At 40.2% G+C, this 25,318-nt stretch overlaps 1 protein-coding gene and 1 long non-coding RNA gene across 2 annotated transcripts in view; one reads left to right on the forward strand and one right to left on the reverse strand.

The window, feature by feature from the left end:
* Window positions 1–235: 235 nt before the first annotated feature.
* On the reverse strand, window positions 236–5,432 carry LOC132025706 (uncharacterized). Its single transcript, XR_009406671.1, has 3 exons — window positions 5,019–5,432; window positions 4,388–4,504; window positions 236–719 (listed from the first exon to the last, which is right to left on the reverse strand). It is a non-coding gene; the product is annotated as an uncharacterized LOC132025706 (long non-coding RNA).
* A 314-nt stretch (window positions 5,433–5,746) lies between these two features.
* The window catches only part of RRP15 (ribosomal RNA processing 15 homolog), a 42,245-nt gene continuing 22,673 nt past the window's right edge, over window positions 5,747–25,318 (forward strand). Inside the window, exons 1-4 of the mRNA XM_059413351.1 lie at window positions 5,747–5,995; window positions 16,570–16,844; window positions 19,333–19,430; window positions 22,132–22,333. Coding sequence (XP_059269334.1) covers window positions 5,851–5,995; window positions 16,570–16,844; window positions 19,333–19,430; window positions 22,132–22,333 — 720 coding nt within the window. The 5' untranslated portion in view covers window positions 5,747–5,850. The remainder of the gene's footprint in view (window positions 5,996–16,569; window positions 16,845–19,332; window positions 19,431–22,131; window positions 22,334–25,318) is intronic.

Consider the following 25,318-nt stretch of genomic DNA (forward strand, 5'->3'; position numbering starts at 1 on the left):
TCTGAGAATACTGAAAAACTTTTACCTTGTTAAAGGTAAAGCAAGCTGACAAAAGTCACATAGTGTATGGAGTGCAAAGGTTTTTGGAAGCAAGGAACGGAAAACCTGACTTATTACAAGCTGACCAAAATGATGACCTAAGTTATGTTACTAATAGTAATAGGAAGGACAGATATAGAATGGCAGTACTAGTTTTCTAAGTCTGTCATGACAAAATACCACAAATTGGGGGGCTTAGACAACATACATTTATTTTCTCTCTCTTCTGGAGGCTACAAGGTTGGTTTCTCCTGAGGCTTCTCTCTTTGGCTTATAGATGACCACCTTCTCATGTGTCCTCACATGGCCTTCTCTCCGTGTACAAGCCTCCCTGGTGTCTCTTCCTCTTCTTTTAAAAACACCATTGCTCTTGGATTGAGACCCACCCATACGATCTCATTTAACTTAAATTATCTCTTGTAAGCCCCTATCTCCAAACAGGGTCACATTGCAGTAGGGCTTCAACCTAAGAACTTTGGGGAATACAATTCAGTCCACACTGTGGGTTTTTGCCTCTGGTGATTTAGTAGCTCAATAACATTATTCAAGGTTAAGAAACTGCCAACTTGTTTTCCAAGTGGTTGATCATTTTACATTCTCCTAAGCAGCATATGAGATTTCAAGTCGCTCCACATTTTCACCAGTATTTGGTATGGTCAGTCTTCTTAATGTTCGTCACTCTGAAAGATATGTGTTCATTGGGGCTTTAATTTACATTTCTTTAGTGGCTCATGATGCTGAACACCTCATGTGTTCATTTGTTATTGGTGTATCTTCTTTGACGAAGTGTTAGTTTAAATCTTTTCCCATTTTAAAAACTTCTTATTTTTAAGATGGAGCTTTGAGAGTTCTTTTTATATTCTGGGCACAACCCTTTACCAGACATAAGCTTTTAAAATATTTTCTCCAAGTGTGTGGCTTGCCACATCCTTCCTTCCTTCCTTCCTTTCTTCTCTTTTTCTTTCTTTCAAATTGACTTTATTTTTAGAGCAGTTTTGGGTTCACAGCAAACTGGAGGAGAATGTACAGAGAGTACTCCCTTTCCCACACATGCCTAGCCTCCTCTATTATCAACTTGCTGGCAACGGAAGGCTACATTTGTTACAACTGATGAACTACATGGACACATCAAAATTACCCAAAGGCCATAGTTCGCATTACAGCTCTTCATTTTTGATGTTATACAGTGTATGGATTTGGGTAAATACATAATGACCTGTATCCATCTTTATGACATCAGACAGAGTATTCGCACTGCCTTAAAAATCTCCCGTGTTCTATTCATCTCTCTCCACCATGCCCATTCCCCAACTCCTGGAGACCACTGTCTTCCTAGTTTTGTCTCTTCCAGAATATCATGAAGTTAGGATCATACTGTATGTAGCTTTTTCACAATGGTTTGCTCGTCTGCTTTCTGATAGAAACTTTGCAGTTGTAATGTTTGTCTATTTCACTTTGATTCCATTTTGTATATGATGTGAGGTATGAATTGTTTTCAAAACTCACCCTCACTGATTTTTAAAGTTGGATGAGTTGTTTCTACAATCCTGGTAAGTCAGGTATTTTTTTCTCTTTTCCTGCATTGTGTTTCAATATTTAATTCTGGACTTCATTTTAGTGTAAGATATGAGCTTCTTTATTTTCTCCGCAAATTGTTAAAACACTAATATTCTGCTGTCTCAGTCCCCCAGGGCTCCATGCTCAGTGGGGAGTCTGCTTGAGATTCTCTCCCTCTGTCTTCCCCCACTCCTTCACTCTCAAATAAATAAATAAATATTAAAAAAATAAAGAATTATTTTATCTAGAAATCAGTCTCTGTCTCTCCTCTCCCAAAGTTAATTCCAATAGAATTTTGGTTGGCATAAATAAATAACTTCAGAATACTTGATCTCTCTTTTAGGAGTATGGTATATCATTTCAGCTTTTAAAAGTTTTCTTTTATATCTCTCATTAAAGTGACAGGTCACTAAATGCTTGTGATTTCTTTTCCTCTGTGACCGCAATAGAATTTAACACCGGTGACAATCTCTTCTTTGGGGAAATTTATCCCAGAGAAGATAAATGTTCTTCTTATAACTTTATCCTGGTTCCTCTTTCTTTCTTTCTTTCTTTCTTTTTTTTTTTTTAAATTCAAGAGGCCTCAGATTGTTGATTGTTTTATTTTTTTTAAAGGATTTCATTTATTTATTTGACAGAGAGAGATCATAAGTAGGCGAGAGGCAGGCAGAGAGAGAGGAGGAAACAGGCTCCCCGCTGAGCAGAGAGCCCGATGCGGGCCTCGATCCCAGGACCCTGGGATCATGACCTGAGCCGAAGGTAGAGGCTTTAACTCACTGAGTCACCAAGGCACCCCTGGTCCCTCTTTATTATGCCTTCCCAACTGGAAACTCTGATATTCATTAAGATACCCTCTTTCTCTTTGCAGTCTCCCTTCATGAATTTTTCTCTATGCAGAGAACCCATGCACTATCACTTAACCAGAATCTCTTTCCAGAGCTCCTGCCTAATCATTTTTGCATTCAGACCTTGCCAGAAAGCAGCAACCCTGCTCTGGATGCACTGTACAATGACCCTGACCTCTTATCTGTTCCATATCCATTAGTTTGGAGTTCTTCAATGTACTCACATCAGTCAAGCTGCAACAAACCATCCAGAAGAATTTATTGTATTTGTTATCCTCCTATAAATATTGGTGTTTTAACAAGGAATCCTTGTTTTAGTTTCCCTGATTCTTCCAGAATTGAATAATCCTCCAAGGAACTTTTTAATAGTGCTGTAGGCAGGCAGGGACTGTATGTAGGTGCTGACAATATTTTCATCACTTCCCTCATTCTAGCTCTGTATCAGTCGAGACCAATCAGGAGATGGAAACGCCTTAGTAATTTGAACAGGAAAGTTTAAGATAAAGAGTGATTAACTACAAGCGAGCATTGCAGTGACAAGGGATGGGCTGGTCAGAAATGAAGAGCATGCGTGCTAGACGTGCTCTGCTATGAGACTGCGTAAGGGGGCTGGCCAGGGAGAGCTGCTGGCCGCTGGGTGCCACTGAGCACAGTGCATTGCAGAAAGCAGAGGCTACCTGTGCTAGAGGAGTTTAGGGCCGGAGAAGCTGTGGCAAGAGTCTCTAGGAAGACACACACTAGAAGCAGGAAGCCGGCTGCTCCTTCTTACAATGTCATTCTAGTGCCCTCTACTGACAAAGCTTAACAACCTGTTGGTAGGCAAAAGGAGATCTTTTAAAGAATCCACCCATTTTTTCACAGAACAGCCAAAAAGGGTGAATGTGACATTGAGAAGTTATAAGCTCACATCTATCATGGGTATGTTTATACAAATGCTCGTAGAGGGGCACCTGGGTGGCTCAGTCACTTAAGCATTGGACGGAGTCTTGATTTTGGCTCAAGGCATGATCTAAGGGTCGTGAGGTCCAGCCCCACTTCATGCTGAACATGGAGCCTGCTTAGGATTCTCTCTCTCTCTCCCTCTCTCTCTCTCTCCCTCTGCCCCTTGTCCCTCCCACTCTTAAAAACAAATGCTCATATAAATGTCTAGGTGACTTTGGTTATTTCCACCATTCCTGGACATTCTATTTGCAAAACTTTCAATTATCTTAGTTCATTGTAAGGACATAGATTTCTTTTTTTCTAATTTATGTATTCCAGTGCTTGCCAGAAATTTCCATTGTCTGTTCTCTGCACATACGTGTTAAACGTCAAGGGCAACAGTCTGAGTAGGCAATATAGCTCAGTGGTTGAACAGACCCTGGAGCAGACACACTACTCAGGTTTGAACACGATTCTGCCACTTACTGGCTGTGACCTTGACCAAGTTCTCCATCTATGGTGTGCCTCAGCTCCCTCATCTTTATGATAGGAACAATAGTACCTACCACACTGGTGAAGATTAAGTGCATTAACACGGGAATCTCCCACCTAACAGTAGCAATCCCCTTCTGAAAATCAGATTTCTGCATGTAAATCTGGAAACTATTTTTTAAAAGGACAAAAATGAATGAATGATAATCAACCAATTCTACCTTTCCAGCAATTCCTTAAATTACAGCTAAACATAGTAACTGTCTACTTATGAATAAGCTATCATTTTTTTTTTTTTTTAAGAGGGAGAAGTGGGTGGAGTGGGGGAGTGACAGAGGGAAAGATAAAGTATCCCAAGCAGAGCCTGATCCTGGGCTGAATCTCGCCCCTCTGAGGTCATGATCTGAGTCCCTACCAAGAGCCCTACACTTAACAGACTAAGCCACCCAGACTCTCCAAAATAAGCCATCATATTAAGATGTCAAATGCTTAGAATACCACTCCTGATCTTCAATAATATTAACAAATGGTACCTTCTATGCCAGAGAGCCTTCTTGCCACTGTCATCATTTTTCTCTCTAACATTTGTTTCTTCTCTACAGTTTTCTTCAATGCCTTCCCAACTTTGTTTTTGAACTCCGTGTAGAACACTAGGCCAAAACAAAGGTTAAGTAGGAAAGTCAGCAGGGCACAGGTTCAACACTAAGTGGCGAGGGAAGATGGACACTGAGCAGGACTGGGAGAATCCAGGCCCCTGCAATGTCTCAGGGGGCATCTCCAGACATACTTCTTGCACTGACAAGAGCTGCACTTTTCAAAAGCTGGAATTTGAGCTTTCCCGATTATATTTGCAATGTAACTTTTCCCGCACTGTTAAAAACAAGACAGTTGTTTTGTTTTAAAATATAGAGTTGTGCTCGCTTTGGCAGCACATATACTAAAATGTACTGAGTTTGGCTTATGTAAATATACCCCCCCCCCCCCCCCAAACAATAGCTGGAATGTGTGGGATTGAGAAATCCGTACTCTCTTACAGATTTTAGGTTATTAAAAACCAAGAAACATTCTACCAGGAAAACATCAAGCTTTAGGAAAGCCTTTAGAATTCGTCCGGCCGGCAGAACAGGATGTATAAAGGTTTGCTGTATTGGGAGTCTGACTTACTAACTTCGCTAATCGCTTATTGTCCTTCATTCATTCACTCCTTCCAAGATTGTTTTCTGATCTCCTGCTCTGGACCAGCTTTGCCAGCCTCGGGGACGGTGGAGGGACGAATGAGATCTGGTCCTACTTTCAAGGAGTCAACAAGTGAGGAGGAAAACGGTAGGGCCAGATTGCGGTAGCTGCCCGAAGGGTTGCCTCAGGGAGAAGCCGCCCTGCGGGCAGGAGCGCCGCGCGGCAGCCCGAGATCCGCACCCCAGGTCGGCCCCGCGCGGCCGGAGCCCGCCAGGTCCCGGCCAGACGCTCTCCGCTTCGCGATCGCACGCCAGGAAAGGGTTAATCAGAGGGCGTTTACGTGATCCAGTGCCCGAGAAAGATCGTGTGTGTCGCGTGTGACTCTTTGGACTTCGCTACTTGGGGAGAGAGGATGACACTCCCGTACCCTTCCCGACGCGGCGCCCGCTCTCCCGGCCGCCCGGCTGCAGGGGCGAGTCGGGGACCTCGGACGAGCTCCCGGAACCCACACCCGGAAACGCGGCCCGGAAGGGAAGCGGCCACAGGGAGACCAGCAAAGGGGACCGCGCTCCGGCTTGCGGCAGCGGTCCAAGGGCCAGGGCGAGCTGGAAGAGGGGTCGTCTGAGAACGTACAGTCACTCCTCTCCCCGCCCCCGGAGCGGACTCCGGTAAAGACTCGCCGGACCCCGCAGACCTCCCGCCGAGGCGCAGTCGGAGGCTAGATGGCCCCGCCCCGGAACCTTGTGTCGCCGGAACTGAAGGCCGAGGTCCTGTGGTGAGCACCGGGCGCAACGCTTCCGGGCGCTTCCGCAGGGGAAACATGGCCGCGGCCGTGGGGGGCCCACGTGTGGGTGCAGGGAAAAAGCTGAAAAATTCGCTGAAGAAGAAGAAGAAGATGAAAATGGTAGCCAGGGCAGTAGCTTCGGAGTTGGAAGATGAGGGCAAAGACGCTGTCGACAGTGGAGGTAACGGACTAGGATTAAGCTTTGGCTGCTGAAAAGAAAAGCCGGATTGGATTCGCGGAAAGTAGGGAATGCGACGGACTTCGGGGCTAGTTTCATTTTGGGGGTCATGGAAGGAGCGACTTTGGCCCAGTGAGAATGGCTGGAGGTGGTGTTTAGGGAAGGGGCGCTTTTATTAGGCCTTTTTCACCGTCACTGTTACTGATGAAAAGGGATGAAACTGGTGCTGCTGACAACAGGAAAAAGGTTACAATGATAGAGGCAGAATGAGGCGGGGTTATTTAAAATGACAAGGGTGGGAAAGGTTTCTTAGGAAACCAGGAGCAGAAGGCCGAAAGAGCTAAGAGGAAGATGGGTGGTGTGTTTGACTTTTCTCGTGTGGTAGGTGCCTGACTCTGGGAGTTAGAGACCTGATGGCAGTAAATGAAAGAAGAGGATGTGGTTAAAGTAGAACAAAAGTATCACTTGATCTCCCAGAGACGCCTGTTAAAGGAAGGGAAGATACTTTGTGATCGTCGCTTAAATCATAGGAGTCCCTCAGATCCTAGGAGAGTTATCTGCTCAAGCTGGTCCAGTGGCTTCGCATCTCAGAATAACATCCAGAATCCGTAGACTGTATGATGTAGCTTAGGTCGGGTTTTTAGGTCTCATACTTTCTACTCTGCCCCCTCCTGACTACTATGCCCATCAATGTCTAGCCACATTGATATCCTTGGGCTCCCACACAAGGGTTTCATCACTTGTTGGCTTCACTGCCTAGATTATTTTTCAAATGCTCGCATGGCTGTAAAAGTAGTTATTACAGTTATGGTCCAGTTAAAATGGTAAGAATGGAAACAAATCCATATCCTGTAGAACCCAGCTTAGGCATCGCTTCCTTCTGTCTTATGCATATTACTCATAGTATGCTATTTTATTATTTTATTTTAACGTGTCTTTCACCTTATAGATTCCCCAGATGCTGGAACTATGTCTTATTTACTTTCATAGGGCCTTCCTTTTTAGTTTTTAGTATTGAGTAAATTTAGTACTGAGTGTTGAGTAAATTTTCTTGCTGAATAAATGAATGAGGTGGCATTTCATCTAGTCCTTGGAGGGGTGAATAATTTTTTGTTTGAGGGTGGAGAAGACAGTTTTCTCAGACATACAGGGGAAAGCACAAACAGTGGCGTGCAGTCCCTTAAAGTGCGCGGGCTGTTTAGGGCACAACGAATTGTCTGCTGTGGCTCTAGCTTCCAAAGAAGTTATAGAAGTGAAACCGGAACAGAGGATAAAGCCAGATTGTAAAGAGTCTTGTGTGCCATATGAAGGAGATTGGCTTCTCCATTTGTAGGCAGTAGGGAACAGTTGAGAACTTTGAAAGAAGAGAGGGACACCTGTTTATAAATACCACTGCTGACTGTATGTCAATTGACAGAGAATGCCAGAACTGTTGGTGGGCAGTGGCAAAACTGTGGTAGAGCTGGCACCAGTACAGTGAAGAGACAGAAGGGCTCCACTTGAAATGTTTTTCAGAAGGAAAACATTCAGTCTTCCAAATAACCAACTTACAAAAAAACTCATAGCACCATAAATTTTGGATGTGCTCTACTGTTAGAGGAATTGGATAATAATAGCTATATCTTTTGAGCTTTAGTATGTTCTGTGTACTGTTCCAAGCTCCTCATTCATATGTGTGTCATTTCTTTTAATTCTGACAACAACCCTATGAGATTGATGCTGTTATTCTCATTTTACTTATGGGAAGCTGAGGTCCAAAACGGTTATGACTTGCTCACCCAATACATAAGCTGATCAGCAAGTTGATAAATGACACAGCCATTACTGAAGTTTGGCTGTAGCACCTGTACTCTTGATCCCTCCCCTTTTTCTCTTTACTTTCTTATCTGTATCCTTTAGGTTTTGACTTAATTGTCTCTATCCACGTTTTCCTTCAGGATTTAGACTGTACCTCTGTGACAGATAAATTATAAAGGGCCTCTTATTTAATAAATTCAATAATGTAGGTCCGTTGGTTATAAGATGGGGCATCCTCCTTTTGCTTAATTCAGAATTTGTTATTTAATATCTGAATCTGCTATTTTCCTCTTATGAAATCAGTTATTTCTGGAAAGGCGACCAGCGGAAACAGCTTTTGTAGTTCAGAATTTGTGTATATGTGGCCTTGGCAGAACTAATAAGTTTTCAGGAATTTCAGAGAATGGATGCTGAGAAACTATAAAGATTAAATCTGGTTCAAACACATCAATGAATCAGTTTGGAAATTATAAGTTTATTATTATAGTGAAGTGTACTGGCTTGTTTTATCAGGAAATTGAATCAGAGACTTCTCTTTGAATTTCAATTGGATCCTAAAAATTGATAAGGATGTACCTTGTCATATGAACATTTGAGAGCAAATTCTTTCAGCAAAATACTACTTATATTTCATAGAAAACACACAGGTTAAACACATGCATTGTTTGAACTTTTGCTCCTTGCTTTAATTATATAAGAAAGATAGAAAATGATGCCTTTATGAGTGTAAGACTCTCAAGTAGTGTTGGTCAGACTTCGCATAAATTTCCTAGTTCTTAGGATGCCTGGTTAGTTCAGTCGGTTGTGTCTGCCTTCGAGTCAGGTCATGATCCCAGGGTCCTGGGATGCAACCCCACATCGGGCTCCTTGGTCAGCAGGAGACCTGCTTCTCTGACTTCCACTCCCCCTGCTTATGAGCTATCTCTCTCTCTCTGACAAATAAATGAATTTTTAAAGAAGGAAATTTCCTAGTTCTGTTAAGAAAAACTTTGTCAGCTTTACTAACAGCTGTACCAGAATTTGGCGTAGAACTTGATACATGGTATAGTACTAGATGTCCATTAACCATTCCAACCAAATTGGAAACTGCTCTTAATGTGATTTTTACATTTTTCTCATGTATTAAGGTATTGTTGAGGGCAAACTTAACAGAACTTGTATATAATGTAAACTTACACGATAGTGAAATGGTTCAGACTGAATTTTAGTAAATTGTAATACTTTTCAGTAGGGTTTGAAATTTGGTCATAATAGTATCGCAAGTGATCACAAATCAGATATGTGGAAGGTAAAATGCTACAGTCGGCATTTTAAGTAACAGATAAATATCGGGCATTATGAAGGGGATGATGACACCCCTATCTCAGTCAATATTGAACTGCTCAGATTTATTGAATTGATACCTTGTTGCAGGTTTTGATACAATATATAATTGGTTCTTAAGATTTTGTTCATTTATTTGACAGAGAGAAAGAGAGAGCGTGCAAGCAGCGGGTGCGGCAGGGAGAGGGAGAAGCAGGCTCCCCAATGCACAGAGAGCCTGTGTGGGGCTTGATCCCAGGACCCTGGGATGGTGCATAACCTGAGTGGAAGGCAGACATTTAACCGACTGAGCCACCCAGGTGCCCCTAAAGTTTGTATTCTTAAAACACATACAAGCACACATAGCCTCCCTAGTCAGTAAATCAGCTCAGGTGAGGAAGGAAAAACTGGTTGATGGTATCCAGTACTATGGAGAAGTTGTTGATAACCTCTACCTCTGAGTTATCCTTGAATTACTCAGATTTATTGAATTGATGCAGCCTTGAAGGTTTAGACACAATGCTAACTGTATACTTAAGCTTGTAGTCTTTAAAAAAATAATCTTCTGTAGTCAGTAAATCAGACCAAGTGGAAAAAGCCTTGGTCATTATCCAGTGCCATGATGTGATCAACCCTTCTCTCATAGCACGTGCCTGTAGGACTGTAAACTGGTAGAGAAGAATGGTGGTTTCATGTTTTCTTGAATTGTTCTGTTCACACACATGAAAAATGGCCATGTGCTTCTAACGGAAGACTTGATAACAATCCGGTTTAGAAGGTCCTAGGAGCTATTGCTTCGTTTTTGATAAACTACAAAGCTGTATTTTAGATATAATAATAACCCAGCAGATAAATGTGCTTTTTATCAAACTGTAGCTTATGGCCTCTTTCATCATTTAAGTTACTTAAAATAGCAAAGGAACATGTCTAAGAAATGAAATAAATCATAGGCACTTGAATGGTTTAGCACTTTATAGGACAGACTCAGGAAGGAGATTACTTTCAGGCTTTGTGCTTTGGCTTGCCTAGATGGCACATGTAATCACATCTTTTAATTTGTCTCAGAGCAGCACTTTTTCATTTCGATTATTTTTATGAAAAGTTGGGATGACTTCATTTTTTTCCAAAACTAAATGCCTTTTAGAAAAAATTTAAAACAAATTTTGAATATTCTAAATTTATTTTATATATATATATATATTTTAAGATGCATTTATTTAGGGGTGTTTGTGTGGCTTAGTCAGTTAAGTGTCTGACTTCGGCTTCAGTCGTGATCCCAAGGTTCTGGGATCAAGCCTTATGTTGGGCTCTCTGCTTGGCAGGGAGCCTGCTTCTGCTGCTGCCCTTGCTTGTGCTCAGGCTCTCTCTCTGTGTCAAATAAAATCTTTAAAAAAAAAAATCTTTAAAAAAATCCCAGGGTCCTGGGATCGAGCCCCATATCGGGCTCTCTGCTCAGCGGGGAACCTGCTTCCTCCTCTCTCTCTTCCTGCCTCTCTGCCTACTTGTGATCTCTGTCAAATAAAATTTAAAAACAAAACAAAACAAAACAAACAAACAAAAAACACAGTGGCTTGCTCTGAATGAGTGTTAGCTAGGTAGTACTGTCAGTATTTTAGAGTACTTTTGAGAAGTTGTGGGACATGGGGCACCTCGCTGACTCGGTCGGTAGAGCGAGGCACCCTTGATCTTGGGGTCATGTATTTAAGCCCCACACTGAATGTAGAGCTTACTTTACAAAAGAGAAACAAGTTGTAGTGCAGTGACATTGATGACTTCTAAAGTCAAGTCCAAGGTAGCCTGCCTGCACTTAATTCCTGGGCACGTGCGCTATAGGCTCTATCCCGGACCGCAGACAAAGTTACAGTGGAATTGAAATCCCTTTTACCCACTCTTTTTTTGGCATCTTTCTTTAGTGTTTTGTGATCTCCCATCCCTGGTCTGTCTTCTAGGTTCTCAGCATTCTTGTCTGTCCACTGGTAACTCTCCATTATTTATTTCATGTCTACCGTGTACCAGGTCTGTGTTAAGTGCTTTTCATGTGTTACCTGATTTAATCATGGTAACAACCCAGTGAGGTAGGTATTTTTCATGCCTATTTTGCTACAAGGAAACTGAGACAAAGCAGAGTCAGGTAACTCACCCCAGTTAATACTGTTGGGAAGTAGTGGGCTAAGACATAATGTCACGTCTGTCTGATTTTATAATCTGAGTTCTTCACCCCTGTGCTGTAACTAGCTGGTCATCTAAAGCTTCCCATCCAGCACCTCCCACATCCTGAAGATTCCAGCTACCAGACGTATTCCTTCCTTGTTCATTTCTCCTCCACAACCACATTAAAATTCTTATCATGTGTGTCTCTGTGTGTAGTATGTAATCAGCACTTAAATGTTTACTATGGACTAGGCACTCTTTCAGGAACTTTAATATATATTAATACATTTAAGTATCACAAAACCACAATGAAATCAATACTATTTTATTGCTATTTTTACAGATGGGGATTTTGTATCTGGAAGTAAGATTGAATTCAGGCAGCCTGACTTCTGTGTTCGTACTCTTTACTACTACTAACTGATCTCTACCAAGTTTTTATGAGGAATTCTGTTTGATTTAGAGTAATTCTAAAGGTGTGAAGTAGGTTGAATGTTAACCAGTAACCTTAATGCTCCCAGATGGTATTTGTATTTTAAAAGAACAACCTTCTTAATCCAATAGAGAAGCTTTTTAAAAGTAAGGGCCCAAGGTAAGTACCAAGAGAGAAAAGCACTAGCAGTTTGGCCTCTTACTGGAAACATACACCTATAGCATTGTAATTTTAAACCACTTGGTTTTAATTTGGGGGTTAATGTGCATATTTTATTTCTTGGGTAGTAAATCAGACCAGCTTTTTTATAAAGCAGCGAGCTTTTTAGACTCAGTTCTTACTATCCAGTTTCTAGATCCAGTTTCAGCCAGTCTGAACTTCTTGTCATTTCATAAACATCTCACTTTCTTTCACATTCCCATGCCTTTGGACATACTGGTTTATTCGGCCTGGAATGCCCATCGTGATGATGATTATCGTAATTTTAATTTTTATGCAGGGCATTGACTCAGTCAGATCTAGGGAGTTTCTGTTCCAGATTTAGTGATCATACCACCTGCCTTTTTCAGTTCACCTGGGTTGTGGAATCTTACTCTTGGGCCTCCTCCCGTCTCTTGTCATTCAAACCCTTGCTTTACCTAGGAAGCAACTTTAATATAAATTTAAAAGATACTCCCAAACAGTCACCCTTTCTTTGTTGCCTTTTTTTTTTTTTTTTTTTAAAGAAGAGCACTTAGGGCGCCTGGGTGGCTCAGTGGGTTAAGCCGCTACCTTCGGCTCAGGTCATGATCTCGGGGTCCTGGGATCGAGTCCCGCATCGGGCTCTCTGCTCAGCAGGGAGCCTGCTTCCCTCTCTCTCTCTCTGCCTGCCTCTCTGCCTACTTGTGATCTCTCTCTGTCAAATAAATAAATAAAATCTTTAAAAAAAAAAAAAAAAGAAGAAGAGGCACTTAGAATTTTGCATATTGTAAAACCAGTTTTGTAATCGGTTAACTGATTTATCTATCCGCTAAACATATGACCTCTTCAAGGAGAGAAACCTAGACTTAGATTTTTTGTTTTTCCCTTCACCATCATTCATGTGTGCACAGTAAATATTGAAGGACTGTAAGTCTTCTTAAAACTTTATCCCTCTTTCTAGCCAACAACTAACCATATCTGGGATCAGGGACAGATGGTAAATTTGAAAGGGAGCTAGAATTTTGGAGAAAAGGCAGTGGGAGTTGGGAAATGCCTGTGCCTACCTCAGAACCTTGGAAGTTTAACCCTGTCCTGCCAGTGTGGTAGCTGGTAGCCACTAGCTGCCTGTGGCTTTTTTTTTTTTTTTTTTTTTTTTTTTTTTTTTAAGTAGGCTCCACAACCAGCGTGAAGCCCACTGTGGGGCTAGAACTCAAGACCCTGTTATCAAGAGTCAGCCATTTAACGGACTGAGCCATCCACGTGCCCCCACATGGAGCTTTTTAAATTTAAAGTAATCAGAATGAAAAATCAAGTTCCTCGGTTGTACTAGCTGCATTTGAAGTACTCAGTAGCCTCTGATGCCCAGTGGCTTGGAGGCAGCTTTGATAATAGAACATTTCCATAAATGCGGAAAGTTATATTGGAACCTTTAGTTATTCCAGTAAGTGTTCTTTGTAGCCCTTCCTTAATTTCCAGATTCTAAAAATAGTATGCAAACTTAGGGTTTAATGTTAAAGATAGCAGAAGGCTTCAAAGGAATTTTTTACTTATCGTTGTCCCTAGATACATGCACTTAACTTATGTTATTAAAGATCAGTTAGTCAAAAATTTTTTAAAAATCTCATCTTCATAGGATACAGTAAAATTTTAAGAACCAGTTCTGCTTTCTGATTTGTTTTATCTTTGGTATCCTAGGAGTAAATCCTGGTTTTTAGTATGCTGGAGGACCTCATTACATTGGCATTTTTTTATTTATATAAAACATGATCATTTCCATTTGTAGTGAATGCCAGACACCTCTGAGCTAGAACTTCTTTAAAAAAAAAAAAATCAAATAAAAATGATCAATTTAGTGGATTCTTTTTGAATTTGTTAAATTGGTTTATATGTGTTGTATGAAATGGTGTTACAAGGCTTTTCACGGATTTATTGTGTGCCTATAATAGGCGTACTGTGGTAGTCAATCTGGATAAGAAACAAACCAAGAGAAAGAGCCAAAGTTTGTAAGCAGAGAATTGGGATAGCTCCTACAGCCCTAAAGTCTTGTGGCAGCCTTTGCAGTGCAACTGAGGTCAGATTGTTGCCGTCTGTGCGAATGCATCAGGACAAAACACTAGATGTCAGTATTGTAGTTTTGACATGTTACTGTGGGCTGGTAGAACATTCTGTTTTTAATCACCCAAGTATTCTTCATTCACACAGACATTTAAGCGCTTTCTGCCTCTTTACGTTTAAATAAATTCTTATTAGAAGAAGCACTTGTCAGATAATTGTGTATTTTGTTATTAATACCTATGAAATGCTACTGGCTCTGAGGAATAAAACATGTAAAATATTAACATCTTTATTTTCCAGGTAATTACATTCTCCAAACTTTGCTTCTCAGTGTACTTTCTAGGAACAGTGGTCCCAGGAGATGCTTCTGAGGGAAAAATTGTGTGACTCTGAAATCTGGTGTATAAGTAGACCCTTAGTTTCATTGAATTGGATGATGGTGCTAACAGCTTTTGTTTGGCAAAATCTAGATACTTTTAAAAATACTTCGTAAATAATAAAGTTCTTAAATCACCTGTATGTGCATGTCAAAGCCTAGAATCCCATGTCCTCAGATTTCTTAAATTTACCCCGTGGGCAGCATGTAGAGGAGGCTTCAAATTAAATATGTGGCAAATGAGTCTCTATTTAAAACTTTGTTTCTCTTTATTGAGAAATGTGTAGGGACACCTGGGTGGCTCAGTCAGTTGGGCATCTGCCTTTGGCTTGAGTCATGGTCCTGGGGTCCTGGAATCAAGTCCCGTGTCGGGCTCCTTGCTAGGCGGGGAGCCTGCTTCTCCCTCTGCTTGCCTCTCCCTCTGCCTCCTGTTCCCCCTGCTTGTGCTCTCGCTCTCTGATAAATAAATAAATAAAATCTTTAAAAAAAAGAGAGAGAAAAAAGAAATGTGCAGCACATTAGGGCAGTGGAATTACTGATAAGTTCCTTTATTATTTCCTTTACTTTTTGATAACACTGGCACACTTTGAAGATACTTTTCCTTACTTGTTTGAGGTTCATTTTTTTTTACATCTGTAAAATGTTTTGTTTATATTTTTATTTGCTGTTTTCGAAGGTTATAAATTTTTATCTTAAATGTATTAAGTATTTATTTTTACATCTTTTGCATTTCATGAATTTCCAACACTTAAGTAAAAGCATTGTGCAAAAGTAATGGCAAAATTGCAGGTGTTATAATGACTAGCTAAGTGGGACCTTTCTGGCAGTTCTCTCTTACTTCATGGCTTATGGTCGAGAGACGAGAGAGGATCACTCAGACATTAACAGGCCGCTGTACATTCAGCTCCTTTCATTTTGGTCATGACAATAAGCTGAATTAAGAGGGGAAAAAAGACTAAGGTGTTATCTGAAATCAGAATATGCACATTTTCTTGAAATGACTTAAGGAAGAAAGGGGTCTTAGAGCTGAGGAGTAGGCACATTATTTTGAAGTAACAATAAAGGACAATCCGACTTCTCAAGTAGAAGGAGAAGTTCTGGTTGTGACGCTCGGCTATGAATGCGCACATGGACCCAGCGCACACTTCTGAAATGCAATGCTTTGTTCACTCCTCTTCTGCTTATTAAGGAACATTCTGAGTTTCTAAGCTACTGGATGATTTTCTCTTTTGAAGTATTTCCTAGTAAGTTACACTGGCTTCTGAAGAACAGAAAACAGAAGCTGCCCAGAAGGCTGTGGATCATATAGATGTCTGCAGACTGTGCTGGCTGCTTGTGCTCTTGTTAGTAAAGTTCGGTGAACTTCAGAAGTTGAGAAAGGCCACAAAACGTAAACTATAAAAGCTTCACAATGAGTTCGTTTTTAAGTAAGGCCACCAACTAGACTCTTACTTCTGTCAAGCCGCTGATCCCAGCTCTTTGAATCTTATAAGATGAACTAGCTAGCTAATATCCTGTACATGCTTCTTTCGGAGGTTGTGCAGGATACAATTCCAACAGTACACTTTTGTGTCTACAGCTCAGAACTTGATACTGTCATTTGGCCACCCAGCAGTGCAATTGAATCTTTAGTCTCTTGGGCGGATATTACTTTATTAGATCATTTTTTGGAAATGTTTTAAACATCTAATTTCATAATGTTATATGCAAATTCTATGAAAGGAGGCTGGTGGTTTTGTTCTGTTTTGTTTTGTTTTGTTTTTTAGACTTTCCTACACACTAATTCAGAATTTTAAATATCTGGGTCAAATCCCCAGAGAGGTTAATCTAACTTCTCTGTACCATGGAAACATTGTTCCATTATCTTGATGGATTAAAGTTTTTTGTTAATCGTTTTTAAAATAATTTTCATTAGTCTCTTTAAGTAGTTCAATGACATGAGGAAGGCCCATGGACTTGAACACACCCTACACTGCTCCCATGTCGGCATCTGCAATAGGAGACAGTAGAAGGTGGTGTGGGCTTTTGGATTTGTTTCTGCTGCCTGGGTCCTTGGTGCTGAAGCCCAGCGTGGTGGGGCCAGGTCTTTGGGGGTTGATGGCAGTAGGATGGAGGGTCCTTTTGCTCTCTGCTATGACTGCAGCTCTGGGACTTAAAAAGCCCTCTCTTGCGCAAATGGAGACAGATGGAGATCTGTTAGCTTTATGATGGGTCCTGGGCATCTGGCGTGGCCTTGACAACGTGTTCCTCCAGTGCTAAAGTTTAATTTGTTTCTACTCTTAGGTTCTGTAGGAAGTTGTGAATCAGAAAAGGATCACTTTTCTTCAGATGATGAAGCAGTGGAAGCTGACAATGAAGATGAAGTTGAACCCTGTGGCAATGAAAATGAACAAACAGCTGAAGCTAGTGTTGGAACTAACGTGGGCTGGGCGGATGCCATGGCTAAAATTCTTAACAAGAAAACTCCTAAAAGTAAATCCACTATTCTGGTCAAAAACAGAGAGCTGGAAAAGGAAAAAGAAAAGTTAAAGCAAGAGAGACTAGAGAAGAGAAAACAGGTGTGTCTTACCAGTTGCTTTGTAGAATAGATTGTTTGCCTAGTCTAGCCTAGTTCTTATCTGTATCAACTTGTTCCTGGGAGTATTGGTCCACTTAACAGTCCAGTTTTTTAACTTGATTTTGTTTTTTTTTTAAGATTTTATTTGTTTATTTGACAGACAGAGATCACAAGTAGACAGAGAGGCAGGAGGAGAGAGAGGAGGAGGCAGACTCCCTGCTGAGCAGAGAGCCCGATGGGGGGCTCGATCCCAGAACCCTGGGATCATGACCTGAGCTGCAGGCAGAGGCTTTAAACCACTGAGCGACCCAGGCAACCCTTTAACTTGCTTTTTACATAGGGGTGAATAACCAAGCTTTTGTACAGAAACCTCATCTAAATTACTCCATTGAGCATGTTCATTTTTTAATCATCTAAGCAAAGAAATAGAAATTAAACTCCTGAGAAACTTGACCTTTTAAAGTCAAATAAATTATACATGTGGCAATGATTCCTGGGCCTAAATATTTCATTCAGATTAGCTGTCTGTATGCTAACATTATTAGATTCTGAACCAATAGAATCATGTTAGTTACTTTTTGCTAAAAACCTATTTTGTAATATGAATCTGTGAAGGTGTCCTTGTCAGGGCTTGGTTGCAGTTCCAGAAATGGACTGTTTCACTGCTAGATAAACTCGAATTCATACCTTGTGTTAAATCACTCATAGAAGTTAGACTAGGACAATCTGCTGATTCAAGGCCAAAAGTTGGACTTCATTTTGCTGTTGTGTATTATAAAAATAAAGAGAAATAGTAAGGTTTTTAAATCCCTTGTACTCAATGAAGTATTTCTGTGTCTAAAATACTTGGTTAGTGAAATAAATACTATTTTCTGTGAAAATAACTTTCTGCGATCATACTGACAATATAAAAGTATTAATTTCCAAGAGGTACTTTACAGGTAAAATGAAAGAAAAATGAAATGAAAGAAAGGTAGATTTAGATTGGCATATATTTCCTTTTAAGGAATGTATTTCCTTTTAAGTTCATTATCCCCTTATCTTGTTTCAAGGTGAATTATTTTCTTTGTTCCAAATACTAGTACTCTGCAAAAGCTGTATAAAGATGGAACTTTGTAAGTGTTGCTTTTAGAAACAGTGTACTGTGCTCTTCGATATTCTTTTTACTTTAAGATAAATTTTTTCTCTAAATCTTACTGATAGCTTTTCAACTGAAAATTTGAATCATTACTATCTGGCAGAAGCTGAAGGAAGCTTTACAAATATTAGACTCCTTAATTACCGCTAGTCCCAGTGTTCTAGTGAAAGTAAGAACATTTTGAAGTCAAGAAAAAATGAGTCTCTAACTCAACTCTAGGCCAATCCTTTGAGTGCTGGAGATGATACTGTTCACATAATGGATGAAAACACACGTTGATAGCAGAAAAAGGGCATGGTCTCTACAAATGCTCTTATTACGTAATTCTGAGTAGAGTCTGTGCAGATTATCATTGTTTTTTACTGTTAAATATTTTCAGTTTCTGGAATATCTAGTACTTATTTCTAATCATAAGTTTAAAATTATACTTCAAACAGTTAAAAATTATTTTGGGATTATGCATGCCTTGGATACTACAAATAATTAAGAACTGTTTTGAACGTAAAAGTAAGATTTCTAAATTCCTGCCATAATCTGATAGTGAATTTCGTAACAGTTAAAGTAAATTATCTTATTTGGGGAGAAATCTATTCTTTTTAGAAAGAAGTCAGGCTAATGTATGGTGAACACAATTTGATATAACTATGATTAGACATTTTCATTAATACAAAAATAAGAGGTTAGATGGATGCAGAAAAGCAATAGATAAAAGATTTTTTTCCCCCCACAGATTCTTATTACTGCCTTTGATGCTTACTAACTTCCTGGTGATCTTTATAAGATATATATTTGCTTGTAGGTGATATGTTGGCCTGAGACAGCAGTATATACCAGTGCAGTGTATTGGGGTGTCAAGTCAGGTGCCTCGGACCAGAGTACTACTGGATACAATGCTATTATTTTAAAAGCTGATGCAAATTTTTAATTATTCTGTCTGCTGAGAAAGACAGTTTTTGAGAAAATAAACAGTATTTAAACTTGTGATTATCAAAGACTGTAGTTTGGGCTCTTTCTAACGCTTACCTCTGATGCTCTGGTGGTGGCAGGTCAGGCGTGTGGCTCTCTCACATGCTACCTTGTCCTCTTTGCCTCAGTATCCTGGCAGCTGTCCAGGCCCCTGCTGTCCGAGAGCCTGACAGAAACTCACTTTGTGCTTCTCACATGACACGCAGAGTGCTAACCACAGGCCCCCTGAGCTGAACCCCTAAAAGTGTGGGGTTTTTTCAGTTGCTGTGACACACTAAGCCAGAATGATTTATTACCTTTGTCCTTTCGCAGAGTATCCTATCAAAGTATGCTGCACTTTCAAAAATGCCTAATATTCTTTCACATAACAATATTTATAACACAGCTTGATAAGAAGCGGGAATGGGAAATGATGTGCAGAGTAAAGCCAGATGTTGTCAAAGACAAAGAAACAGAGAGAAATCTTCAGAGAATTGCAACAAGGTAAGACTGTTCTGCCCTTTAAAAAGTGAGTATATGAAAGCTTTGATAGTGATCCATTTCTGACTCAACCTGATCTTAAGCTCTGCCTTCTCAGCCAAGTGATTTATATCAAAACCTGCCTATTCAATCCTAAATTCAGCGAAAGATTTTTACAGGTCTCGTGAGGCAAGCATATTACGAACGTCCTCAGTGTATATTTGGTCTGAACCTATTGCAGATCACACTGTTGCTGTAGTCAGGAGAACAGTGTAATTAGACATGCATTTCTCTTACGATGGTTATCTGAATTTATGACTATAGGTGATTATTGTTCTCTTACATTATACTTAGGGCATAACCACTTATGTATTACAGTAACCTTATGCTGTCCTTTCACTCTGCATTTTTTTGATCATTGGCACCAAACATTTATTGATGTCTTCCATATCCAAAGATAAATAGAATCTGGTGGCTGCCAGGTGGCCCTTGCCTACTCACCTGTAGGAATTACAGTCTCTTTGAGACTAGAGGCATGTCCTGTGTGTTGGGAGCTTACAGCAGGAGATTGTCAGGGGAGTTGGGGAAGATTTCACAGAGGAGAGAACATTTGAGCTGCTACTTGAAAAATAACAGCAGTTCTACTTAGTGGAATTATTTTTGATTTTCTAGTTTCTTATACGATTGGGTCATTTTTTAATCCACGTGGGTGTTACAGAGTGACCTAGATAGAGCCAGACTGCTAGGTTCAAATCCCAGCACTGACTTACTACCTGTGTCCTTGTGCATGCTACCTAATTTTTACTTCATTTTATTTACCTAGAAAAGCAGTGGACTATTACCTCTACCCTGCAGGATTTCTCTGAGAATGAAATTAATAACATGCACCTCCCTTCCCTCACTTTGGCCCCAGCCCTGCTCGAAGGGTCTGGAATTTTATCCTCCTTACCAGCTAGTAAGCTAGCCGGTTAGTTTCCTGGGTACTGCCAGAATACAAGAGACTTTTGGGTCAGAGACAGAGGACTTTATTACTCTTGGCAAAGTAGCCAGAGCATCACATTTCCACTGGTTCCCTTTGTCCCTCATTGGTAACACAGGTGCCCTATAAGGATGCGTGAGCGGGCAATGGCTTGTGTTACAGAAGAACACTCGACTTGGGAATCCACTGCTTTTATGGTGAATGGTAACAAGCCTGCTCTTTGTCTGGGGGAGACGTTATCTCATCTCTCAAGGTTGCGCCCTACAAACTCAACTCGCAGAAATGCCTGGTGTAAAAAACAGTCAGGGCCTCACATCCTTGAAAAACGTATTAGGAACACGCAGGGATACTCCAGGTACATGGCCAGTGCCTCTCCCGGTGACAGAATTGTGAAACTCGAAAAGATAGTAATGGTTTGAATCCGTATTGTCCAGTAGAGATATAATGGGAGCCACATACATAATGTAAAACTTTTTTGTAGCCACATACTATCTAGATAATACGGTAAAAATAAATAAATTGTACCAATGTATTTTATTGAACCCAAAATATTCAAATTATTTTTTTATTTTATCATGTAATTAATATAAAAGTTTTTGGTGAGGGGCACCTGGGTGGCTCCGAGGGTTAAAGCCTCTGCCTTCGGCTCAGGCCATGATCCCAGGTTCCTGGGATCAAGCCCCCCATCAGGCTCTCTGCTCAGCAGGGAGCCTGCTTCCTCTTCTCTCTTCCTGCCTTTCTGCCTACTTGTGATCTCTGTCTGTCAAATGAATAAATAAAATCTTAAAAAAGTTTTTGGTGAGATATTAAAAGTCTCTGTTTTCATATTAAATCTGACACATCCAGTCATATTTTAAACCTGGAGCAAGCACAGTGCAGTACGGATGAGCCAGCCGCGTTGCGCGGCTCACCAGCTCCACGTGGCTCATGGTTGCTATGATGGACACTACAGGTCTCAGTCTTCAGAATCCTTCTTGGAATGAACTTAACTATAGACCCAATATTTAAATAAGTATTTCATTTTAAAATAGGACTTTAAAATTAGTTTTATATCAGGGTAAAATTAGTTTCATATCAGGGTGCCTAGGTGGCTCAGTCAGTTAGGCGTCTGCCTCGGGCTTTGGTCGTGATCCCAGGGTCGTGGGATGGAGTCCGCGTTGGGCTGCCTGCTTGGTGGGGAGCCTGCTTCTCCCTCTGTCTGCTGTCTGCCTGCTCTCCCTCCCTCTCAAATAAATAAATTTTTTAAAAATTAGTTTTTTATCATAAGAATTGCAGATAATATAACTGAATTCTTTTTAAGCTACTTGAGTGTTATTTTTTCCATTTATAGAAGACATTGAAATCCAGAAAACCTTTCGTAGTGTCGGGGGTGAGACAGCTAACTGTAGAGGCTGTTCTCTATCCATTATATCGTGATGTAATTATTATGTAATAATATATTTTGAGGAATAGATATTTGCATTAAAAGTAATTTTTAGTTCTAATTGCACAAAAGTTGATTGAGAAAGGTGAAAGCTGAAAAGAAAAATCATATCAGCCCATATATATTTATTCTCTATTCAGAAATCTGTGTTCTTTCATTGAAATGTATGTTCATTTTTTAGATTCAGCTCTTTTCATCTGAGTGCCTATTAAATGTTTGCCTCTTTCCTAAGCAGTAAAAACACATTGTGCTTAACCTCACAGTTTGTATTCTAGTGTAACCGTTACTTAACTATGTTACTCTGGTCATTTTATGTTTTGTAGGGGTGTGGTACAGTTATTTAACGCCGTTCAGAAGCACCAAAAGAACGTTGATGAAAAGGTTAAAGAAGCTGGAAGTTCTATTAGAAAACGTGCTAAGTTGATATCGACTGTTTCCAAGAAAGATTTCATCAGTGTTCTGAGAGGGATGGATGCAAGTACCAGTGAGAAAAGTTCGACTGCAAAGAACGTGAAAGCCAAACAGGTAAAAAGTGTTTATATAGGACTCTGTGCATCAGACTTTTAGTTCTTAAAGTTTTGGGGTGAAAAAGCAAACTATAAATTTAAGAGTTAGTATTCTTGGGTTTCATGATAATTTATTTAGTATGGAAGTTGCCAGTTAGAGGTGACATCCATACTGCTGCTCTTAGAGCTCAGGGACCGATGGATTCACGTCAGTCTGTGAGAGATACCAGGTCTCTCCTACCTGAAATCCTGCTTTTTGTGCATTTTGGAGAACAGAAACCTGAATGAGGGATACAGCTTCACTTTGCACCTTCGCCCACAGAGGTAACTGTGATGGCGTTTAACTTCTAAAATGGGAAGGTTCAGAGCTTTGGGGAACACAGTGGAAGGTCGTCTTTGTACTGAGGCTGTTTGGTGAAGTTTGACTAGTTGGAGGACGAAGAGTATAAATACTGTTCCCGATCTTTGGCTTGATAACTTTGCTTCTCCAGTCCTGTTGACCAGTGGACTTCAGTAGGTACCAGGTGAAAGGTTCCGAAATCTGCTTTACTCGCAAAAGGGCTGTTCTGTTTGGTTTTGTTTTTAATTAAAGTACTGGTGTGTTTGATAGCTTAATTTCTATTGCCAACAAAAAGTGCTTCAGTCAGGAGTCTCCGTTGTAAGCGTTTTGTCTTTGCTTTGCCAGTCGAAACTCTGAGGAGAAGAAGAGCATATCGGAATGTCATGCTAACCTAGAGCTGAGGTACTTTTCAAGTACTTTAAGTTGCCAGTTTTGCCTAAATTTGACAAAAGTTTTCTAAGCTATTTAACTATGTCTCTTGCATATTAAAGGACCCAAATGGGGTTTATTTATTTATTTATTTATTTATTTATTTTTTTTCCAAAGATTTTATTTGAGAAAGAGAGAGACAGAGATGGTGACAGAGATAGCTAGAGGGAGCACCAGAGGGCTGAGCAGGGAGCCCGATGCGGGGCTTAATCCCTGCGAACATGGCCTGAGCCAAAGGCAGATGCTTAACCGACTGAGCCACCCAGGGACCCCTCCAAATTATTTTCCAATATTTACATAATACTGATGCTCACTGATGCTGCTGTTTTAACGTGTCAGAATTAATTATAAACACATGTATACTGTGTTTGGGGATGATTACTTTTTAGTTAAAAAAAAATCTAACCTGTGTTCTCACAAGGGACATTTTACTCTAAAACTTAGAGAACGATCCAGCAGCATTGCGTGAGGAGTTAATAGGAAGATGGAGAAAGACAGACTTACTATTTTTCTTTTTTCTGTTCATTTCTGAATAACTTTAATAGAGGCATTTGTTTTTGCTTCGGTATTATTTTTTTCATGAGTTATGAAAATACATGAAGGGTTCTTTCCAATACCATTGTTGCCTTTTTTTTCTTACCATTTACACTTTTCCTTTGACTTCCTACTTCACTGTCAAACCGAAGTGGGTTTGCTCTAAAAGTAATTTGTTTCTAGAGCTTCTTATCCCATACTAACGGTATCTTGGCACATTTCTTTTAAAAATGTTGCTTTCACTTTGGTTTCATATTTATGGAAAAACCACCAGACTTACTTTTTTTTTTTATTGGACTTGGTTTTGCATCTGAATAATATTAAAGTACTATAGCATTTGTGATTGGGTCAGTTACTAATATCAAAAATGCTTGCCTCGTTGTACCTGGTGCTATCCTTCTATCTTTTAAAATCTTACAGTTCAGATAGATGACTTCAAGTCAATAAGATTAAAAAATTCTAAATTAATATGTCTAGACGGCACATTATCATTAGGTACAGTAAAAGGTAAATGAAGTCGGTGCCCTGTTTGGGGGTGTGGAGTTTGATGTAACGGTCATGCTCGGTTAGGACATCGATCAGTAAACCTGTGCAGGTTATTTGGAATAGGTGGGTGTGAAAGCCGTCGAAGAGGAGGGAAGGGAAAGGTGGGAGTAGTGAGCCAAAACACGATTCAGAAAGGAGACATAGATTAATGAAATGGATAAAGAGGGATATTAATTAAGTAGAAAATAAAATTCTCCTTTTTTCTCATATTTTACCTCTTCCTAGCACCATTGCTGTTGCCCCTTTTCCGTGCCCCTTCCCTTCTCAGACAGTCGGGGAGAAGAGCTTGGGGGAAATTCCGGTTGTCCCTTTCCTGGGGTTAAGGGGTCAGAACACAGCCTTTGCGTCTTGTACTCCTAATACTATGAAATCTTTACTGCTAGAGTTCATCTGCATGTAAACTGTAGATAGCTGTCTATCAGGATAGCCGTCTGGAAATACCTTCCTATGTCTTCAGCTCCTTTATCTTGTTAGACCTGTTATTTGTAGTTGTGACATTAATGTCTTATGTTCAAAAACGAGCCAGTACTTTTGCTTAAGAAAGCTGGATGGGGTTGTAGTAATAGAAACAAGAGGTTAGATCCATTATATGAACATACACTAATAGTGCTTTTGGTTGTGTCTGCTTTTTTTTTTTTTTTTTTTTAATTCCTGGGAACACTTAGAACTTGGGAATTTATTTTTAAGAGCCCCTTTTTAAGAATTTCCATACTCCCGTGGATACAAGAAGTTTTAAGATATTTCTTAACTATGTTATGATCCTGGACAAGACACTTTCTGAGACGCTTTCCCTTTCTTGGCGATAAATGAATTTTATTTTCATTTTTTTTTTTTTTTAAAGATTTTATTTATTTATTTGACAGAGAGAAATCACAAGTAGGCAGAGAGCCAGGCAGAGAGAGAGAGAGAGGAGGAAGCAGGCTCCCTGCCGAGCAGAGAGCCCGATGCGGGACTCGATCCCAGGACCCTGAGATCATGACCTGAGCCGAAGGCAGCGGCTTAACCCACTGAGCCACCCAGGCGCCCTGAATTTTATTTTCAAAGCAATAGGAGCACAGTTTCAAAAGGGAACCAGTGACTAAAGAAAATTGCCAGTGCTCTTCCCCATCCCTCGTGCCCCTTGCTTTGCTCCCTTCCAAGGAAACCATTTTCAAT

This window comes from Mustela nigripes, chromosome 10 (genome assembly GCF_022355385.1).
Source record: "Mustela nigripes isolate SB6536 chromosome 10, MUSNIG.SB6536, whole genome shotgun sequence".
In the NCBI taxonomy this organism is placed as follows: domain Eukaryota; kingdom Metazoa; phylum Chordata; class Mammalia; order Carnivora; family Mustelidae; genus Mustela; species Mustela nigripes.